The sequence below is a fragment of the Ochotona princeps genome, chromosome 2 (genome assembly GCF_030435755.1).
Source record: "Ochotona princeps isolate mOchPri1 chromosome 2, mOchPri1.hap1, whole genome shotgun sequence".
Taxonomy (NCBI): domain Eukaryota; kingdom Metazoa; phylum Chordata; class Mammalia; order Lagomorpha; family Ochotonidae; genus Ochotona; species Ochotona princeps.
In genome coordinates this window covers 105,779,102-105,797,055 of record NC_080833.1, presented here as the reverse complement: position 1 = coordinate 105,797,055, position 17,954 = coordinate 105,779,102, and the positions used below count along the sequence as shown (strand labels likewise).

General features: G+C 44.3%; 1 protein-coding gene and 1 non-coding gene across 4 annotated transcripts in view; both read right to left on the bottom strand.

Moving 5' to 3' along the window:
- Positions 1-586: 586 nt before the first annotated feature.
- Positions 587-17,954, bottom strand: part of PIP5K1A (phosphatidylinositol-4-phosphate 5-kinase type 1 alpha) — a 47,280-nt gene continuing 29,912 nt past the window's right edge. For 2 of the 3 annotated variants that reach the window (XM_058660243.1, XM_058660244.1), the window contains exons 7-15: positions 14,439-14,738; positions 12,493-12,698; positions 9,952-10,035; positions 8,031-8,079; positions 7,773-7,857; positions 6,600-6,746; positions 6,282-6,411; positions 2,616-2,660; positions 587-1,629 (exon numbers count right to left, since the gene is read on the bottom strand). In XM_058660243.1, the coding sequence (XP_058516226.1) occupies positions 1,554-1,629; positions 2,616-2,660; positions 6,282-6,411; positions 6,600-6,746; positions 7,773-7,857; positions 8,031-8,079; positions 9,952-10,035; positions 12,493-12,698; positions 14,439-14,738 (1,122 nt within the window). In that variant the 3' untranslated portion in view covers positions 587-1,553. Of the gene's footprint in view, positions 1,630-2,611; positions 2,661-6,281; positions 6,412-6,599; positions 6,747-7,772; positions 7,858-8,030; positions 8,080-9,951; positions 10,036-12,492; positions 12,699-14,438; positions 14,739-17,954 lie in introns of all 3 variants that reach the window. The other variant, XM_058660245.1, reaches the window with a different exon arrangement.
- LOC118758762 (small Cajal body-specific RNA 11) lies at positions 10,320-10,456 on the bottom strand. Its single transcript, XR_004995844.1, has one exon. It is a non-coding gene; the product is annotated as a small Cajal body-specific RNA 11 (non-coding RNA).

Below are 17,954 nucleotides of genomic sequence, written 5' to 3'. Positions count from 1 at the left end.
AGCCTTTGTTCATTTGCAACACAAATCAAACTGGGCTTGGGTGGTGCAGTAGGAGGGTAGAGCAGATGATACACAAAAAAGAATCAGTTGGAAGAAATAAAGGATGAAAGTTGACTCATTAAAACCAGATATTTATTACTTTTATATTGCATTTGCCATTTCTGAACAATACAAAGTAGAGGCAAATAGTGACACTTCATAAAAATGTTGGTTCCCATTCCTTTCCCTAAGACCCAGCCCTCCCTCAAATATTCCCTCCCATCCCTTACAGAACTCTGTCCTGAATAAAACACTTAAATACATCATAAATAGTAATTATTGAAAAAAAAATAGCAAGAATTGTTTCTTTCCTTCTTGTAAAAAAGAACATGGCAGCAAAGACAGGCAGCCAGAAACTGGCTGGGGTGTCTAATATAGACAGTTTCTTGGGTGTGGGCTTATGGTCACGGGAGGGTTGGGAGAGCATGGAAATGCCTTCTGCCCGAGCCGCCAGGCCCCCTCCTTGCCCCTGCCCGTGTGAAAGGGGCCGAGGGAGATGCATGCCTCCCAAAGACGGGGCGGAGGTGGCTTACGCAGCTCTCGACTTCTGCAGCAGCCAGGTGGCAGGGCCTGTGACAGAGCAACGATTTCTGAGAGGCAGCCATCAGCCGGCTCCTCAGGAACCTGAGGATCTTTTTTGAGCTTCATAAACTCTCTGCTAAACAGACACAAGTGTCCCCATCTCCAGGAGCACTACTGGAAAGGATGGGGAAAAGCAAAGAAACAATCTCCTTTGGAGAATGATCTAAAATTCATTTGATAAGTCTTCGTGTCTAGAAAAACCACCAGAATACACTACAAATTGTAAAATCATAATCCTTATGGCCTGGCAGTGAAGAGGGCCCTGCCTAGGAAGGGCTACAACTTCCTAAGTCTCTTGGCTGCCCCACTGTTACCATAAAAGGGGTAAACATTTTTTAAACCCCGTGTCCCACTCTCTTCATTTCTTCAGCCTTAAGAAAAGTCATCAAGAGAGGAGTTCCAGGCAGAGCACTTGCCACACTTGCGCTTCATAAATACCAGGGCTCATCAGAGGGAGTGCTTCTGGAGGGCTGCCCCGAGACTGGCTGGAAATTGTGCTCGTTGTGCTGTTCATTCTTCTCCTTTCTTAAGGATAAAGAAGAAAGTCAGGGAGGTGGTTAAACACTCTGACACCTCCAAAGACCTTTACAAAGATCACAGGCACCTTCTCCTAGGGATGAGAGGGATTTAGCTCAAGTGGGAATGATGTGCCAGCAGCATGTCCTGAGGAAACGGAGAGTCCAACTCCTGGGAAAAGGTAGATGAGGAGGAAGAGAATCAAGTCCAGCAACCGCGCTTGCAGCACAAAGGATGGGGCATGAAAAATTCCACTGCAGATGCCAACGTCAGTCAGTTGAGAATTCACACCACTGAGCTCTGAAGCAGAAAGGATGCTGCTGTCCTCCGCATTCATTCATGAGGAAGAGGAGTTTCTTCAAAAGGAGACAAAGAGCTCCCCTATTCTCCATATGACATTCCTTTAAGAAGAAAACTCAGCAATCCTGGGCCAAGGGCTGACATAAAATGGCTGGTAACTCTTTACCCAGGTCTTCTGAGCTATTTTGCTCACTGAAAAAGGAAAAGATATGAAGTTAAGGATATAGAAGAATTGGCATAGACGGAATTTAAGTTAAAAATCAACCAAGCTGGCAGTTTCCTACTTTGGCATCAGCTCCCAAGTATGACAAAACCCAACACATTTTTAGGAAGTAAGATTTAGGGACCAGCCTAACCACGTAACCTTTTTTCCTTTTTTTTTTTTTTTTGGAACTTATATTTATAATAGAGACATTACAAAGAGTAAAGATAGTTATTTTTTCCCGAAGAGCATTACTACATGCAGTTCTGAGTTACACATTCAAAAATGTGCCTTGTTAAATTGCAAAAAGTCTAAATAGGGGCAATAAAATCACACAAAGTTTAGAAAGTGCAACATATAAGTAAAGTAAAACTAACACAACTGCTCTTATATCTCCTGTTCCTTGGGGGACAACACCATTGGACATAACACACTGTCTGTAGCACTCAAAATAATATATTAAATTGCAACAAAGAAGTCATTGTGGATCTATAAACAATTGATTGTCTACAATGACAAAATAAAGAGAGTATCTAGTTTAATTGGAACAGAGTCAGTCATTTGCAAATCACTTTTTTTTTCTTTTTCTATTCATTTATTCATTAATTACATTGTATTACATGACACAATTTCATAGGTACTGGGATTCTCCCCCCTTCACCCCAAACCCTTCCCCCTTCCCTTCCTTCACCTTGATGCATAACCACAGCTCAGGTTCCTTTGGGATTCCCTAATTACAAGCTCACACCATACAGAGTCCAGCATCCCACTGTCCAGTCAAGTTTAACGGCCTCTTAGGGAGGCCCTCTCACTAACCATGCAACCTTAACAATTAATTTCTGTTCTGTTTTTGTCACTGATTCACTTTTTCTAGGGGTGGGCTATCAGTGTTGTGTTGTGGTTTGCTTTATGACTGTGATCTACTTCGCACCTTTTAGAGCATTTATCTTCCCCAAGAGACCAGATACTCACTCACATGGGGAACTCTGATTCTACAACTTCCAGCTTCTCCAAAGTCGAACTGATGGGGGGAAAATGGAAGCAAAGAGGTGAAGAATCAGAATACATAAAAGACTCACATGGAAATATCATATTACTTCTTCAAATTTACTTTCAGAATCAGTTTAGCATTCAGAAACAGCATGTAAGCTATCCTGTTTAGATGTTCTCAGTTTTAATTGTAGTTCATGAGTAGTACAAAATATTTCCTAGGATTCTCTGTGTTCAATTCTCAAGTGTGGCAGACACACTCTAAGACTGCCCCAATCACCCCTGCTTTCTGATAGTCACACCCTTTAGTGATTCTCTTTTTGCAAACAGAACTCAGTACACAGACTGAATGTCAATTCTGAGATTAGGTTACATAGATGATGGCCCCACCTGGACACATACTCCCTTGCTTCTCTACTCTGAGGGAAACTGGGTGCCATGTTGTGAGACGCCTCATAGAGCCATGAGGTAAGGAGTCGGGTCACAACTACAATCATGTAAATACGCTTGCAAATGATCTTCTTCCCAGATGAGTTTTCCAATAAGTCCACTGCCTTGACAACAGTGTGACTATAACCTTCTGAGACCCTGAACCAAAGGCATATACTTACGCCACAGCTTTAGAACAGACATGCACTGTTTTCAACCACTATACTTTAGGGCAATTTGTTACACAATAGATAATATTGATTTTTGTACCTGGATGTAGAATGCTGTTATAACACAAATATAAAATGTGGGAATGGCTTAGAGGACAGTCTTTTTAATAACCTCTAAGATTTAATTATTTATTATTATTATTTTAAAGTAAGTTCCAAGATCCCTCCACCCTTCCACTACCCAAATCTGTTCACAATAGCCAGAGCTGAGCTGACCCAGGAGCTTCTTCTAGATCTCCCACATGGAGGTGGGGTGCAAAAGCTTGGGTCATCTTTCACTGTTTTCCTAGGCCATAAGCAGGGAGCTGGATGGGAAGTAGGACAGCCGAGAAACAAACCATATGAAATGCTGGTGCCACAATTGGAGGCTTAGCCTCCTATCCCTATGGTGCCAGCCCCTGAAGAGTTTTAATAAAGGCTTAAAGCGTTCCAATTAGTGTGTGCAGTTATATGAAAAGTGCAGTATTTACACAATAGACTGCATGATATGGCTTAGAAGCTTTCCATTTTACGTTGAAGGTGACCCCTAATTTTTTCTTGGTGTTTATATTTAAATACAAGAGAAGAAAAATAAACCAAAGGAGAACTACTACAGAAGACTTGAGAGATTCAGATAAAGCTCAGCTTCTTTCAGAGCTAACAATACTAAAATTAAGCAAAGATCCAATCTAGGGCACTACCAAGAAAATGTGCTATACAGATGTAACAAAGGATATGACTGTGAACAATAAAATGACAAAACATTTTATCCAGACCTTGAAACAAATAAAAGGTGGTGCCTCAGCATAGTACTCAGCCATTCAGACTCAGAGTATTTCTCACAGACGTTCCCAAATGAAAAACAGGGTCTTCATTTAATTTCATTTAATTTAATTTAATCTGAAAGGCAGAGATACAAAATGGAAAGGAGAAAGAGATCTTCTATTTGCTGGTTCCCATCCAAATAGCTGCAATGGCCGGGCTTGAGCCCGTATAGAGCCAGGAGCCTTGAGCCTACTCTGGGTTTTCCATGTGAGCACAGGAACATTAGGAATTGTTGCCACCCTCTGCTGCTTTCCCAGGCCAGAAGCAGGGAACTGGATCAAAGGTAGAGTAGCTGGGATTCAAACCAGTGCCTATATGGAATGCCAGTGCCATAGGTGGTGGATATGTCATGGTGCAAGGTGCCCAGGGCTTTTAAAAAAAGCTTAGGACTTACCAACAAAGTAGTGAAGGCTGGCAGTCTGAGTCCTAACCACTCTACTTCCAATCCAGCTTCCTGCTAATGTCCCTGGCAGAATAGCAGAGCATGGCTCATGTCCCTGGGTCCCTGTACCAATGTGGGAGACTTAGAAGCTCTTGGCTTTGGCTGGGTCCACAGCCAGTCATTGCAGCTGTTAAAGGAATGAACCAGCAGATGGAGGCTCAATCTCTCTCCCCTGTTCTCTCTGTAACTTAGACTTTCAAATGTTTTTAACAGGGGAGGAAAAAGAAGAAAAAAGAAAGCAAGCAAGAAGTATAAATTCTGTCTCAAGAATTTAGTTCCAACAAGATTCATAGCAGGGAATTAAAAATCTGAGATGATTAAATCAGAATAAATAACTTTAACCAAAAGGGACAGAAAACACTGTAAAATGAAAAGCCCACGAGATCCTTTCAGTTCCACTGGGGAAAAACAAATAAACAAAAACCAGAAATCTACTTACAGCTGCAAACAGTTTCTGGTTTTCATGAAAAAACAAACAAAAAAACCACCTCAGGATAAAATCAAAGGCCAAATCACGGGGAGAGTTATTTCCACGCTGTAAGATCTAATCAAGGGCCCAGCACGGTGGCCTAGCGGCTAAAAGTCCTTGCCTTGAACACATGCCGGGATCTCATATGGGTGCTGATTCTAACTCACTTTCCATCCAGCTCCCTGCTTGTGGCCTGGAAAAGCAGTCGAGGACGGCCCAAAGCCTTGGGTTCCTGCACCAGCGTGGGAGACCTGGAAGAGCTCCTGGCTCCTGGCTTCCAATTGGTGGCCATTGCAGTCACTTGCGGAGTGAATTATCGAATGGCGGATCTTCTCTATCTCTCCTCCTGTCTGTATATCTGACTTTGCAATAAAAATAAATTTTAAAAAGACTTATCAAACCAACTTAGACATTTCCTGAGCTGCAGAAGAGTTACTGAATCAGTTTCTCCTTTGTGTCTCCCATTCTTCCCATTTCAAATAGAAATGCTTAGTAATTATCTAGTGCCTGTTCCAACAAAGTTTGCTGCGTATGTGAGAAAGGTAACTTTTTGTTTTTAGTTTTACAGGTCCAAGTACGGAAAAGAATTACACAAGGGACTAGGCTTATGGAACTATACCCAGGGAACCTCATCCAAAATTGGACATTACTTAAATAACCAAACTCTGGACTTGCAGGTGATGCCAAATTTGAGCCTTCAGGGTCTAGCATTGTAGCGAAGCAGCCTGAGCCTCTGCAACACCAGCACCCTATGCTGGTGCCACTTCAAGTCCTGGCTGCTCCATTTTCCATCCAGCTCCCAGCTAATGGTGTCTATGAAGACAGCATAGAATGACCCAAGTACTTGGGCTCCTGCTCCAATGTGGGAGATGTGCAAGACGCTCCAGGCTCCTGGTGCTGGCCTGGTCCCTGCCCTGGCAGCTGTGGCTATTTGGGGAGAAAACCAGCAGATGAAAGGCTCTCTAACTCCGCATTTCAAATAAACAGATCTTAACAAACAAAATCACCTGACTGCCACTTTGCAGTCAGAAAACCCAGCTAAGATCTAGTGATTTCCTGAATCACAGAAGCCATGACATATATTTATTTAAGTCCCTAAACTTAGGGTAACGTACTATAATGAGATGACCACTTAATAAAGATGGTAAAATCTAAACAAATCTAGTCAAGATCAGAAGACAACCAATAATCACTTGAAAAATATGCATCAGAGAAATTCTAAAGCATCTGAAGACAGAGCTGAGAAGTTGATGTGAAGAAAGGGGCCAAAGCACCAACCTTATGTTTAGCACTGGTGAGGGTTCCCCAATCGCAGGTGAGAAAGTGGAGCCAGGAACAGGTGAGCCCTCACTGACTTCCTCCAAAGGCGGAGTCTGAGGTAAAACATCAGGACGACCAAGGTGGACATCTGGAACAAATGGGAAGAAAATGAATAAAAAAGGAGAAAACAGGGTGAAAGAGCTAAGGAAAAAACATGCAGCAATTTTTTTGTTCCTGGACAGAAATGAGGACTATGGGTCCTGGCCAGAGAAGACAAAGGCCCAGGAAGAGGGTGGGAGTGCCCAATCACATGGGGACCCCAGCCCTGGCGCTGACCTGGCTCCACTTCTGCCTTTGTTGTCACTTGTGCCTTGTGCTCCCCAGAGATGGATGGCTGGTAAGTAACGCAGGCGTTGTTGCTGGGGCCTGCTCGCCGAGAGAAAGATGAGCCAGACCGAAACTTTTTGGAAGGAGAGGGCTTCACTTCAAAAGGGAAAGAGAGAGCCTACTTAGCACCCACCTCAGAAACCATCACCAAGACACAGATACAAATAGCTAGTGTCCCCAACACACACTCAAAGCTCTTCTCCTGCAAAGGGGAAGGGGGGTTAATGTAAATGAAGAGGTGGGAGTGAGGGGTAGTATCTCTGTTCACTTTGGAAAGAAGCAGAAAATCTAAAGGAAAGATGACACATACCCACCTGCCTAATCCTACATGCAATCACAATGGGTTGGTGTCTGCATAATCAAGGTCCTCTATTCATTCCACTAGTGCCCTCCCAGCAAAATCTAAGACACTCCTTTCACACGGCATCTTTTTGGCACTTACACACACAAGCACTGAAGTAATGTACACTTGCTGATTTATTACTCTGAAAAGACTGAAAGGATCTTTCTACACCCCTTAAGACTGTCTGATGCACCCAGGGCCTTTTTACCTTAACAAAGGTCTACTGCTGTGTATGAGGAAAGGAAGAGTTGAGACGTGCCAGCAGCAATAGCACAGAAGGTTAAGAAAACAGTACACTGACACCCCTACCTTCCCCAACCAGAATCTTAACAGATTAAGAACATTTGCTAAGCAGAAATTAATAAAAGCTTCCACCACCTGATCCAGGGTGAGACTTGCTTGACATTTGGGTCATGAATAGAAACTGTCACAATGGTAACATCCTCGCCTATTCTGTACAGAAAAATTGCGTTCCGCTTGTCTGAGTGTTTAGCATGAATTCTCCACCCACAACTAAACATTTCTTTGCCATCCCACCAGTTACCCAGAAGAGGCCCTCACCTCAGTGACACATGTAGGGAGAGCCAGGGGAAAAGCAGCGACTCGGAAACGACTGGGACAGACAGAGTGACTGACACAAAGACGAGAAGCAGCTCTCACAGGACGTGGGTACAGCAGGAGAGGCCGCTGGCCTTGGCAGCTCCCTGACACAGGTGTCCTGGCCCTCATTTCTTGGGGTAAGGGAGCCACTGGGGGGTCATCTGGTAGAATCCACTTACAGGGGATCTTCTTGAACACTGTATTGCACATGAAGCGCTGGAACCGTTCAGCATAGAAGCTTGGACGATGCACTGATACGGTGTCCTGCAAAGCAGAAAAGATCGCTACGCAGTTAGAGCAAGAGACTAAACAAGGACTTCTCTTCCAAAGGCTATTTTTCCCTATCACAGAAGGCGAAAATCCCAAAATGGAAACAAACAAAAAGGCAGAAATGGAGGGACAAACTGCAGGCAAAGAAGGAAACCTCTTCTACTCACTCCATCATGTACCAACGCTTTCCAGGAGTGCTCCAACTTCTTAACAAACCTGCCAAGAAAACTTTGTATTAACAATCTCATCATTTTTGAATGAATGTCCTTAATAGTTTTATAGATGTGGTGATTAAAGAAACAATGGTATTAAAAACCCTGAGAAGACATAGCTGAGAGGGTATACCCTTTACGGACTGTTGCAACAAGCCCAGTAGTGCTTGTTCCATGTGGCAACCAGTGTTGTTTCCAAATACACCAATTATTTCCCCACAGAAAAAATGGCAGCTTAGGGCTCAGCATAGTAGCCTAGTAGCTAAAGTCCTTGCCTCACACATGCTGAGATCCTATGTGGGCACCGGTTCTAATTCCAGCGGCCCTGCTTCCCATCCAGCTCCATGCTTGTGGCATGGTAAAGCAGTTGAGGGTGGCTCAAAGCCTTGGGACCCTGCACCCCCATGGTAGACGAGGAAGAGGCTCCTGGCTCCTGGCTCCTGGTCTTGGGGAGCGAAACATCATTTTCTCTGTATACCTGACGGCCCCCCCTTCACCTGCCAAAAAAAACTTAAAAAAAAAAACAAAAAAAAACAAAAAGCACCTTTTATGTCCCCAGCAAGGCAGGGATAAGAATATTTATTGTAATCATTAAAAAAAAAAAATTACTGGGGCCAGTGCCATGGCTCAACAGGTTAACCTCCCACCTTCTAGTACTGGCATCCCATATGGGTGCCAGTTCATGTCCCAGCTGCCCCAGTTCCCATCCAGCTCCCTGCTTGTGGCCTGGGAAAGCAGTGGATGATGTACCAAGTCATTGGGACCCTGCACCCATGTGGGAGACCTGGAAGAAGTTCCTGGCTCCTTGGCTTCAGCTCAGCTCAGCTATAGCTGTTATAGCTATTTGGGGAGTGAACCATCGGACGAAGATCTGTCTCTCTGTCTCTCCTCCCTGTAAATCTTTCCCATAAAAATAAATCTTAAAAATGCCTCTCTCCCTCTGTGTTAACTCTACCTTTCAAATAAATAAATAAGTAAACCTTCTAAAATCTATTATTGCAAAAGGAAAACTAGAAGAATGGACAATTCTAAAAGGCATAGATAAAACTGGATAATATTTTGAAATCAGTGAATCAAATATTCAAGTCCTCATCAGTACATGACATAGAAATAAAACTCAGTTCTAATTTCTCCCTTATTACTACTTCACTGTCTCCTTATTTCACAGGCTAAGTCTTTAAAAATACAGTCCTTTTTTTTCATTTTTAAAAGATGCAGAAATTAAAAGCTATCATCCATCCACAGGGTCACTTTCTAAATGGCCACACAGCTGGGGCTGGGCCAAGGCCAGGGCCAGGTCAATGCCAGGAGCCTGGAGCTCCTTCTGGGTATCCCATGTGCAGTGGCAGGCATTCAAGTACTTGGGCCAACTTCTGCTGCTTTCCCATGTCTGTAGCAAGGAGCTGAAACTGAAGTACAGCAGCTGGGACTTGAGCCAGTTTTACAGTACAAGATGCTGCTGTTGAAATCAGCAGCTTAACCCACTGTGTCACAACACTGGCCCCACAAGCTAACACTTTACAGAACACAACAATTCTCTTAAATTTTTCTGTCTTTGGAAAGAGGGTTGTTGCCAGCTTTATTCGAATGTGGAGGATGACTCTTCCCACAGGTTTTTCAAAAAAACAGGCAGATGGCATATTCAACGCCCTGGTACTTCCGAGGACTGACTCAACTTTCCACAGAAGATACATATTGCTTGAGGAGATAGGCAGTAGTATAGAGAAGTTAGGGTAGAAGACAAAACCAAGGAAATAAATCATATGAAAGGCATCAGGGTAAGCTGACAAACTAAAGAACTTAAGCTCATCTGCAAACTATGAGTGGCTAGCCACACCTATCCTGTCTCCAAATTTGGGAATCCTATGTTGCTCACCTGTAGGACTGCAGAATATCAATGATGCCAATGTAAAGCAGGAGCCTTTCCCCTTTATTATTCCGGGCAGGGATGCCACCCATGCTGGAGAACACAAAGGAAAAAATAAGAAAATTCGTTAGAAATAGAGGCTTTTCTTAACCTCGAGTCCGGGACATTGCATTCACTGAGACAGAATGAACTTATCCTCTGTAAACTGGGAAGGAGTCAAACCCTTCTGGAATATACATTATAACCTCATTATCTCCCTATCTCTTTGTCCACTCTGTCCCACCCGCCAGCACCTATTTGGCAAATTTCGGAATGCTCCCTCAACTAACATCATAAACTTCCTCAGTACTTCGCACATCTCTTTGTTGTGGTTGTAAATTGTCCTCTTGTGCCTTTAAGAACTGGCCCCACTCCTAGGAAAGTCTCCTAAGCTCAGAGGGAGAGTGCTTGTGTCCTGCCAGACTCCCCTGTGACAACTGAGCATAGGCGACAGAGGGTGCCGAGGTCAGGACAATCATCTCTCTACAGCCACTAAGACACTCTTCTTGAGAATCATGTCACAAGACACCTCAACAGAAAGATGTATTCTACAAAGTCCATAACAGTTCATGATAAGGTCCTAAAACAGCTTACAGAGTGGTGCCTACATTCCTAGTGGAACTCTTATTTTTAGAATTCACTTGAGAGGCAGAGTCAGAAAGTATACCCATCTACTGGCTTACTCCTTAAGTGCCTGCAGGGGCTGGAGGGCTCAAGCTGGGAGTCAGGAACTCAACACAGGTCTCTCAAATGGGTGGAAAAGTTTCAATTATCTGAGCCATTACCACTCCTCCCAGGATCCACGTTAGCAGGAAGATGGAGGCATGAGTGGAAATCAGGAACATCTGATTATGGGACAAAAGTGCCCTTGGGCCCGGCGGCGTGGCCTAGCGGCTAAAGTCCTCGCCTTGAAAGCCCCGGGATCCCATATGGGCGCCGGTTCTAATCCCGGCAGCTCCACTTCCCATCCAGCTCCCTGCTTGTGGCCTGGGAAAGCAGTCGAGGACGGCCCAAAGCTTTGGGACACTGCACCCACGTGGGAGACCCGGAAGAGGTTCCTGGTTCCCGGCTTCGGATCGGCGCGCACCGGCCCGTTGCGGCTCACTTGGGGAGTGAAACATCGGATGGAAGATCTTCCTGTCTGTCTCTCCTCCTCTCTGTATATCCGGCTTTCCAATAATAATAAAATCTTTAAAAAAAAAAAAGAAAAAAAAAAAAAAAGTGCCCTGATCGGTAGCTTAACCTTTAAGCCAAGTACCTATCCTGACCTTATGTGTGGTTCTTTTTTTTTTTTTTACATATTATTATTATTATTTTATGATACAGTTCCATAGGCTCCTGGCATTTCATATGTGTGCTTCTTAGGTCTTTAATCTTGGAAAGTTCTCCTTCACTGACGTATTACAAGCCACGATCAAAGACGTTGTTCTTTCTTGGTTTATTTTTTTAAAAGATTTACTGATTATTTTTATTACAAAGTCAGATATACAGAGAGGAAGAGTTTCCATCCGATGATTCACTCCCCAAGTGAGCCACCATGGCCGGTGCTGTGCCAATCCGAAGCCGGGAACCTGGAACCTCTTCCAGGTCTCCCACGAGGGTTCAGAGTCCCGGCTTCGGATTGGCACAGCACCGACCATGGCGGCTCACTTGGGGAGTGAATCATCGGATGGAAGATCTTCCTCTGTCTCTCCTCCTCCCTCTGTATATCTGACTTTGTAATAAAATAAATAAATCTTTAAAAAAAAAAAAAAAAAAGAAAGCTCATTCTGTAGTTTTGTAAGCATTTATGTTGCTGACCCTTCTGGGTGGGTAATTGCATCCTATATATGGGTTTGATTCCCAGCTCTGATTCCTGATCCCAGCTTCTTGCTGATTCAAATCTGAGAAATACCATGACTTAAAAAATGCATTTGTGGGGGCCTGGCACGGTAGCCTAGCGACTAAAGTCCTCGCCCTGAACACGCCAGGATCCCATATGGGCGCCGGTTGTAATCCTGGCAGCCCCACTTCCCATCCAGCTCCCTGCTTGTGGCCTGGGAAAGCAGTCGAGGACCCTGCATCCGCGTGAGAGACCTGGAAGAGGCTCTGGGCTCCTGGCTTCAGACTGGTTCAGCTCCACCCGTTGCGCTCACTTGGGGAGTGAATCATCAGATGGCGGATCTTCTCTGTCTCTCCTCCTCTCTGCATATATGACTTTGCAATAAAAAAATAAATAATTCTTTAAAAAAGGAAGGATGGAAGGAAGGAAGGAAGGAAGAAAGAAAGAAAGAAACGCATTTTTCCAACCTGTGTGTGAGATCAGGATTGAGGTACGGCTCTGGGCTTTAGCCCAAGTGAAGCCTGGCAGCTCTAGCTTTGCGGATACACAGGCAGTGAACCAGCAGAGAAGACATCTCTGCTTACCAAAAATAATCATTGTTTTCCTAAAGCCACTCATTTCCAGGAACTAGCTCCCTTCCCCAAGAAGAAATGTCTATGCTCTCTTCTCTGGTGCCCTGGCCCACTCACTGGTCATCAGTCTCCATAGTGCCACCCCGTCGAGCCTCGCCCTGGATGGATTCCATGGCTGTGGAGTACAGAGCCTTTTGGGGTGCTGGTCTGCGAGTGTCCACTGAGTACTGTGTTTCGCTGTTCAAGGGCTCCCGTTGTGCATGGTCTATGTTGTGGATTGACATCAAGAGGCTGTAGTCCATTATCTTGAAGCTTTGGAGTACCTAATGGAAAGGAAAAACATGATCTGAACCTTATGAAGTTTAAGAATTGTTTTTACAGGCCCAGCGGCGTGGCCTGGCGGCTAAAGTCCTCGCCTTGAACGCCCCGGGATCCCATATGGGCGCCGGTTCTAATCCCGGCTGTTCCACTTCCCATCCAGCTCCTTGCTTGTGGCCTGGGAAAGCACTAGAAGACGGCCCAACGAACCGCGTGGGAGACCCGGAGGAGGTTCCAGGTTCCCGGCTTCGGATCAGCGCGCACCAGCCGTTGCAGCTCACTTGCGGAGTGAATCATCGGATGGAAGATCTTCCTCTCTGTCTCTCCTCCTCTCTGTATATCTGACTTTGTAATTAAAAAAACAAAAAAACCTTAAAAAAAAAAAGAATTGTTTTTAGGATATCAGAGCATTAATGAATAGTAACAATGAACCTCCAGGGCTAATTATAGTTTAACCCTTTGCTCTTCCACCTTCTTAGAGAGGAGTATATAAACCTGACCTGGTGTTTCCTGCCATTTGAATAAGTGCAAATCACTTTTTCCAAGTCTCAATGCCTACCCCATAAGACTCTCTTTGTACTTACCCTGTAACTATTCATGACAAAAAAATTATTAACTCTTGGGGCTGGTGTTGTGATATAACACATTAAGCTACCACCTGTACTGCCAGTATCTCACTAGGGGGCCAATTCAAGACGTGGTTGCTTCAATTCAGATCCAGTTCCCTGCTAATGTGCTTGGGAAAAGCAGCCGCTCACCCACGTGCTTAAGCTCCTGGAAGAAGTTCCTGGCTCTTGGGTTTAGTCTGGCACAGCCCTGGCCGTTGTGGCCTTTTGGGAAGTGAGTCAGCAGATGGAAACTCTCTCCCTGTCTTTCCATCTTTGAAAAGAATCCACAATGAGGGTGTGGCAAATATATTATGTGACAGAGGGAATTTTTTGTAGGTCCTCCTAAGATAATTTCTATCCAAATTCCTACCATGTATAGTATTATGTTTGTTTAAAGGGTAAAAAGATAGCTGAGAGCATTTCTGTCCTCAAGGACACAGAACTTCAGATGTGAGAGATGTGATAAATAAATAAATTCAAGTCAGTCTAATACCTACCCATACAACAATGGATGTATTTCCATGATGGAAAAAAAAATAGGTTATCAAGTGGTACTTACATGGGTTTAGAAAAAGCATTTGGGAAATGAACCAGCAGATTTCTGCCTGTCTTTCAAATAAATAAATAAATAATAAAATAGGTGAAAGAAGAATGTAAAAGAATATATTTTTTCAGAGTGTCAAACATCTGAAATTCTCATTGGGAGGAAAAGGAAATGGACTGATAAACAATACTAAAAGGGCATCTGGAGCTGGAGAGCATACATCTGTGGACACGCCACCATACGCTCTGTATGGTTTTTTCAGTGGGATTCAATTTCTTCAGTATTAATCTGGATTTGGGAGGCACACCTAGCATCTGAAGAATAAGGCAATGGGTGTGAAAATAGAGAGAATGCTTGACTAAAAAGCCCAGGACAGTCACGGTAGGAAATCTAGACCAGTGAGGGGGGTGGTTAAACAGAAAGAAAGTGAAAATGTGAAGTTATGGCAAAGAACCAAAGCAAAAGTTAATTGAAGTTTAAGACATATGGAGCTAAGGAACAGAGTCAAATCTCCCACAGAATCAATGCTTAAAAGCAAGCTATTTTAGTGGATGACATCTTCAGTGTCTGAGAGGCAAATATGACAAACTCACCAAACAGTCACGCTGCAGGGTCTTACACAGAGCATTGTACATGTCAGCATCCAAAAAAAGCCCATCTGGGATGTCTTGTAAGAAGTCCAAGTCTTTAAACGTGGGGAGAAGCTTCTCTCGTTCTTTCTGGGAAGCCCGTCGCTTGTAGGTTGAACCCTTAAGGTCATATTTCATATGCATCTTGACTGATCGTGGCAAGAGATTATTCATCACCACAATTCGAATGTTCTTGCCTCCTGCCTGCACACAGTACAGTCCATAGAATTTAGGCAGCAAAGTGCGAGGGTTCTGGTTGAGGTTCTGCAATCACAAAAATAAGCAGGTAGCATAGCAAACTACTTAAATTTCAGTGAAACTCAAGAGGCAAAGCTACCATCCACCCTTCATGACTTCTTCAGTATGATCTTTCCACCCACAGACCCACAAGGCATCTACTTAACACTGCCCAATGCATTTATCTCAATGACAAAATCACCATCAAACTAGACACCAGATCCTCCAAATTAGTTAAAAAGCTCAATCAGTCAGGATACCAAACATATAATGGATACTTGCCGTCAGAGAGGATCTTTTTTTCTTTTTTGTAAATTTTATTTATTTTATTGGAAAGGCAGATATACAGAGAGGAGGAGAGACAGAGAGGAAGATCTTCCATCGGTTGTTTCACTCCCCAAGCAGCTGCAATGGCTGGAGCTGAGCCAATCCAAAGCAAGGAGCTCTTCTGGGTCTAGCAAGTGGGTGCAGGGTCCCAAAGATTTGGGCTGTCCTTGACTGCCTTCCCAGGCCACAGGCAAGAAGCTGGATGGGAAGTAGGACTGCCGGGATTAGAAACAGCGCCCATATGGGATACCAGAACTTTCAAGGCGAGGACTTTAGCTTCTATGCCATCAGGCTGGGCCCTCAGAGAGGCTTAGCAGAAGAAAAATCGTAAGGCCTCTGGGGCCAGCGCAGTAGCCTACTGCCTAAAGTCCTGACCTTGCACATGCCAGGATCCCATTGGGTGCCTGTTCTAATCCCAGTGGCCCCGCTTCCCATCCAGCTCCCTGCCTGTGGTCTGGGAAAGCTGTAGGGGACAGCCCAAAGCCTTGGAACCCGGCACCAACGTGGGAGATCCCAAGAGGCTCTGGGGCTCCTGGCTTTGGATCAGCTCAGCTAAAGCCATCACAGCTGCTTGGGGAGTGAATCAATCGACAGAATATCTTCCTCTCTGTCTTTCTTTCTCTGTATATCTGACTTTCCAATAAAAATGATATAAGTCTTAACACAAAAAACAAACAAAAAAACATAACGCCTATCCCTTAACCCTGATTATCATGTATTCTTGGGGGTACCATGAAGAACAAAAAGAATTCCTAAATTCTCCAGAACTCACCAGAGTAAACTATCAGATTGAGACTGAGAAGGGCAATACCAGGATAGTAACCTGCTTTGTTCTCCAAATTCTGAGCATACAACAAAACCACCTGCAACCTGGACTCCAGATAAAGTAGTCTAAGCTAAGCAAATCTTCTTTTTTTCTGAAGATTTATTTTTATTACAAAGTCAGATATACAGAGAGGAGGAGAGACAGAGAGGAAGATCTTCCATCTGATGATTCACTCCCCAAGTGAGCCGCATCGGGCCAGTGCACGCCGATCCGATGCCGGGAACCTGGAACCTCTTCCAGGTCTCCCACGCGGGTGCAGTGTCCCAATGTATTAGGCCATCCTTGACTGTTTTCCCAGGCCACAAGCAGGGAGCTGGATGGGAAGTGGAACAGCCGGGATTAGAACTGGCGCCCATATGGGATCCCGGGGCGTTCAAGGCGAGGACTTTAGCTGCTAGGCCACGCCGCCGGGCCCAGCTAAGCAAATCTTAAGGCATAATGGCCAATGCAGTGCTGTAGCCGATTAAATTACAACTTGCCAAAGCAAGCAACCTATAAGGGAGTGCTGCTTTGAACCCCAGCTGCTCTGCTCATGATTCATCCCCCTGTTAATGGACCTTGGAACCTGCCACCCACATGCGTGACCAAGATGGACTTTCTAGCTCCTGGCTTCAGACTGGCCCAGTTGCAGCTATTTTGACTGTTTGGTGAGTGAACCAGTAGACACGCCTGTTTCTCTTTCTCCCTCATGTCACTGGAACTTTCAAATAAATATTTTAAAACAGCAAGACAGTGCAGCCGACATTGAGGCAAGCACATTAAAGCCTGCACCTATGATGCCGGCATCCCATATGGGCACCTGTTCAGGTCTCAGCTACTGTGCCTGGGGGAGTGCTTGTGACACTGCCACACACGTGAGAGGCTGGGAAGAAGCTCCTGGATCTGGCTTTGGACCTGCCCAGCTCTGGCATTTGCAACCATTTGGGGAATAAAGCAATGATTGGAAGATTCTCTTTCAAATAAATAAAAAGTGTTTTTTTAAAAAATTGTTCATAGCAGCCAAAACAAGGAATTAACCAAAATGCCATGTCCATCATCAGATGAATGGATACAGAAAATGTGGCTTATATAAAAAGGAATGAATTCCTGCCATCTGAGGCAAAAATTGAACTGAAGGATACAAGGTTGAATGAAATAAGTCTGACACAGGAAGAAGATAAGTACTGCATGTTTCTCCTCATATATGGAACATAAAAAGAACTAACTCAATGTGACTACTTAATGTTGATAACAGAGCCTGGGAAAGAAAAAGGTAATTTAGATAAGAAAAAAGTAGAAGCTGCAGTAGTTCCTTAATTGTGACAAAAGACTAGTATGAGTAGTATGAGATGCTAATAGGAAAAAATAGGGTGAGTCAGGCATTTGGGAATTCTGTATTACTACCTCACTATTCTTTTACAAATTCAAAATTGTTTTGAAGTTAACATGTTTAAAAATGTAAAATAAATAAAAGGACAGACATAGGAGAAGGGGGGCTACTTTGCCTAGCAGTTACAAGGTCTGATTGCCATGAACACAGTGCTTGAGTGAGGCCCAGGCTCCAGCTCCCAATTCCAGATCTTGGGAGGCAGCAGGTGAGGGTTGAAGTGGTCAGGTTCCTTCCACTCATGGGGGAACCTAGACTGAGATGCCCATTTCCTGGACCTGGCCTGGCCCTGCTCTGGCTGTTACAGGCATTTGGGAAGCAAACCAGCAAATAAACGTCCTTTCAAATACTAATCGGGAACTGGCATGGTAAGGTGGGTTAAGCTACACCAGAGTGCTGTTCGAATCCCAGTTACTTTGCACTTCCAATTCAGATTCCTGCTAATGAGCCTGGGAGGCAGCAGAGGATGATCCAAGTACTCGGGTTCCTGCCATCCACGTTTTGGCTCCTGGTTTCCACGTGGCCCACTGTAGGCTGTTGCAGGTATATGAGGAATGAACCAGTAGACAGCATATCTCTATCTTGTCCTCTCCATGACACTGTGCTTTTCAAATAAATAAATCTTTGAAAATCTTTTTCTTTTTTTAATTGGAAAGGTGGATATACAGAGAAGAGAAGAGACAGAGTTAGATCTTTGTCCGATGGTTCACTCCCCAAGTGAGCA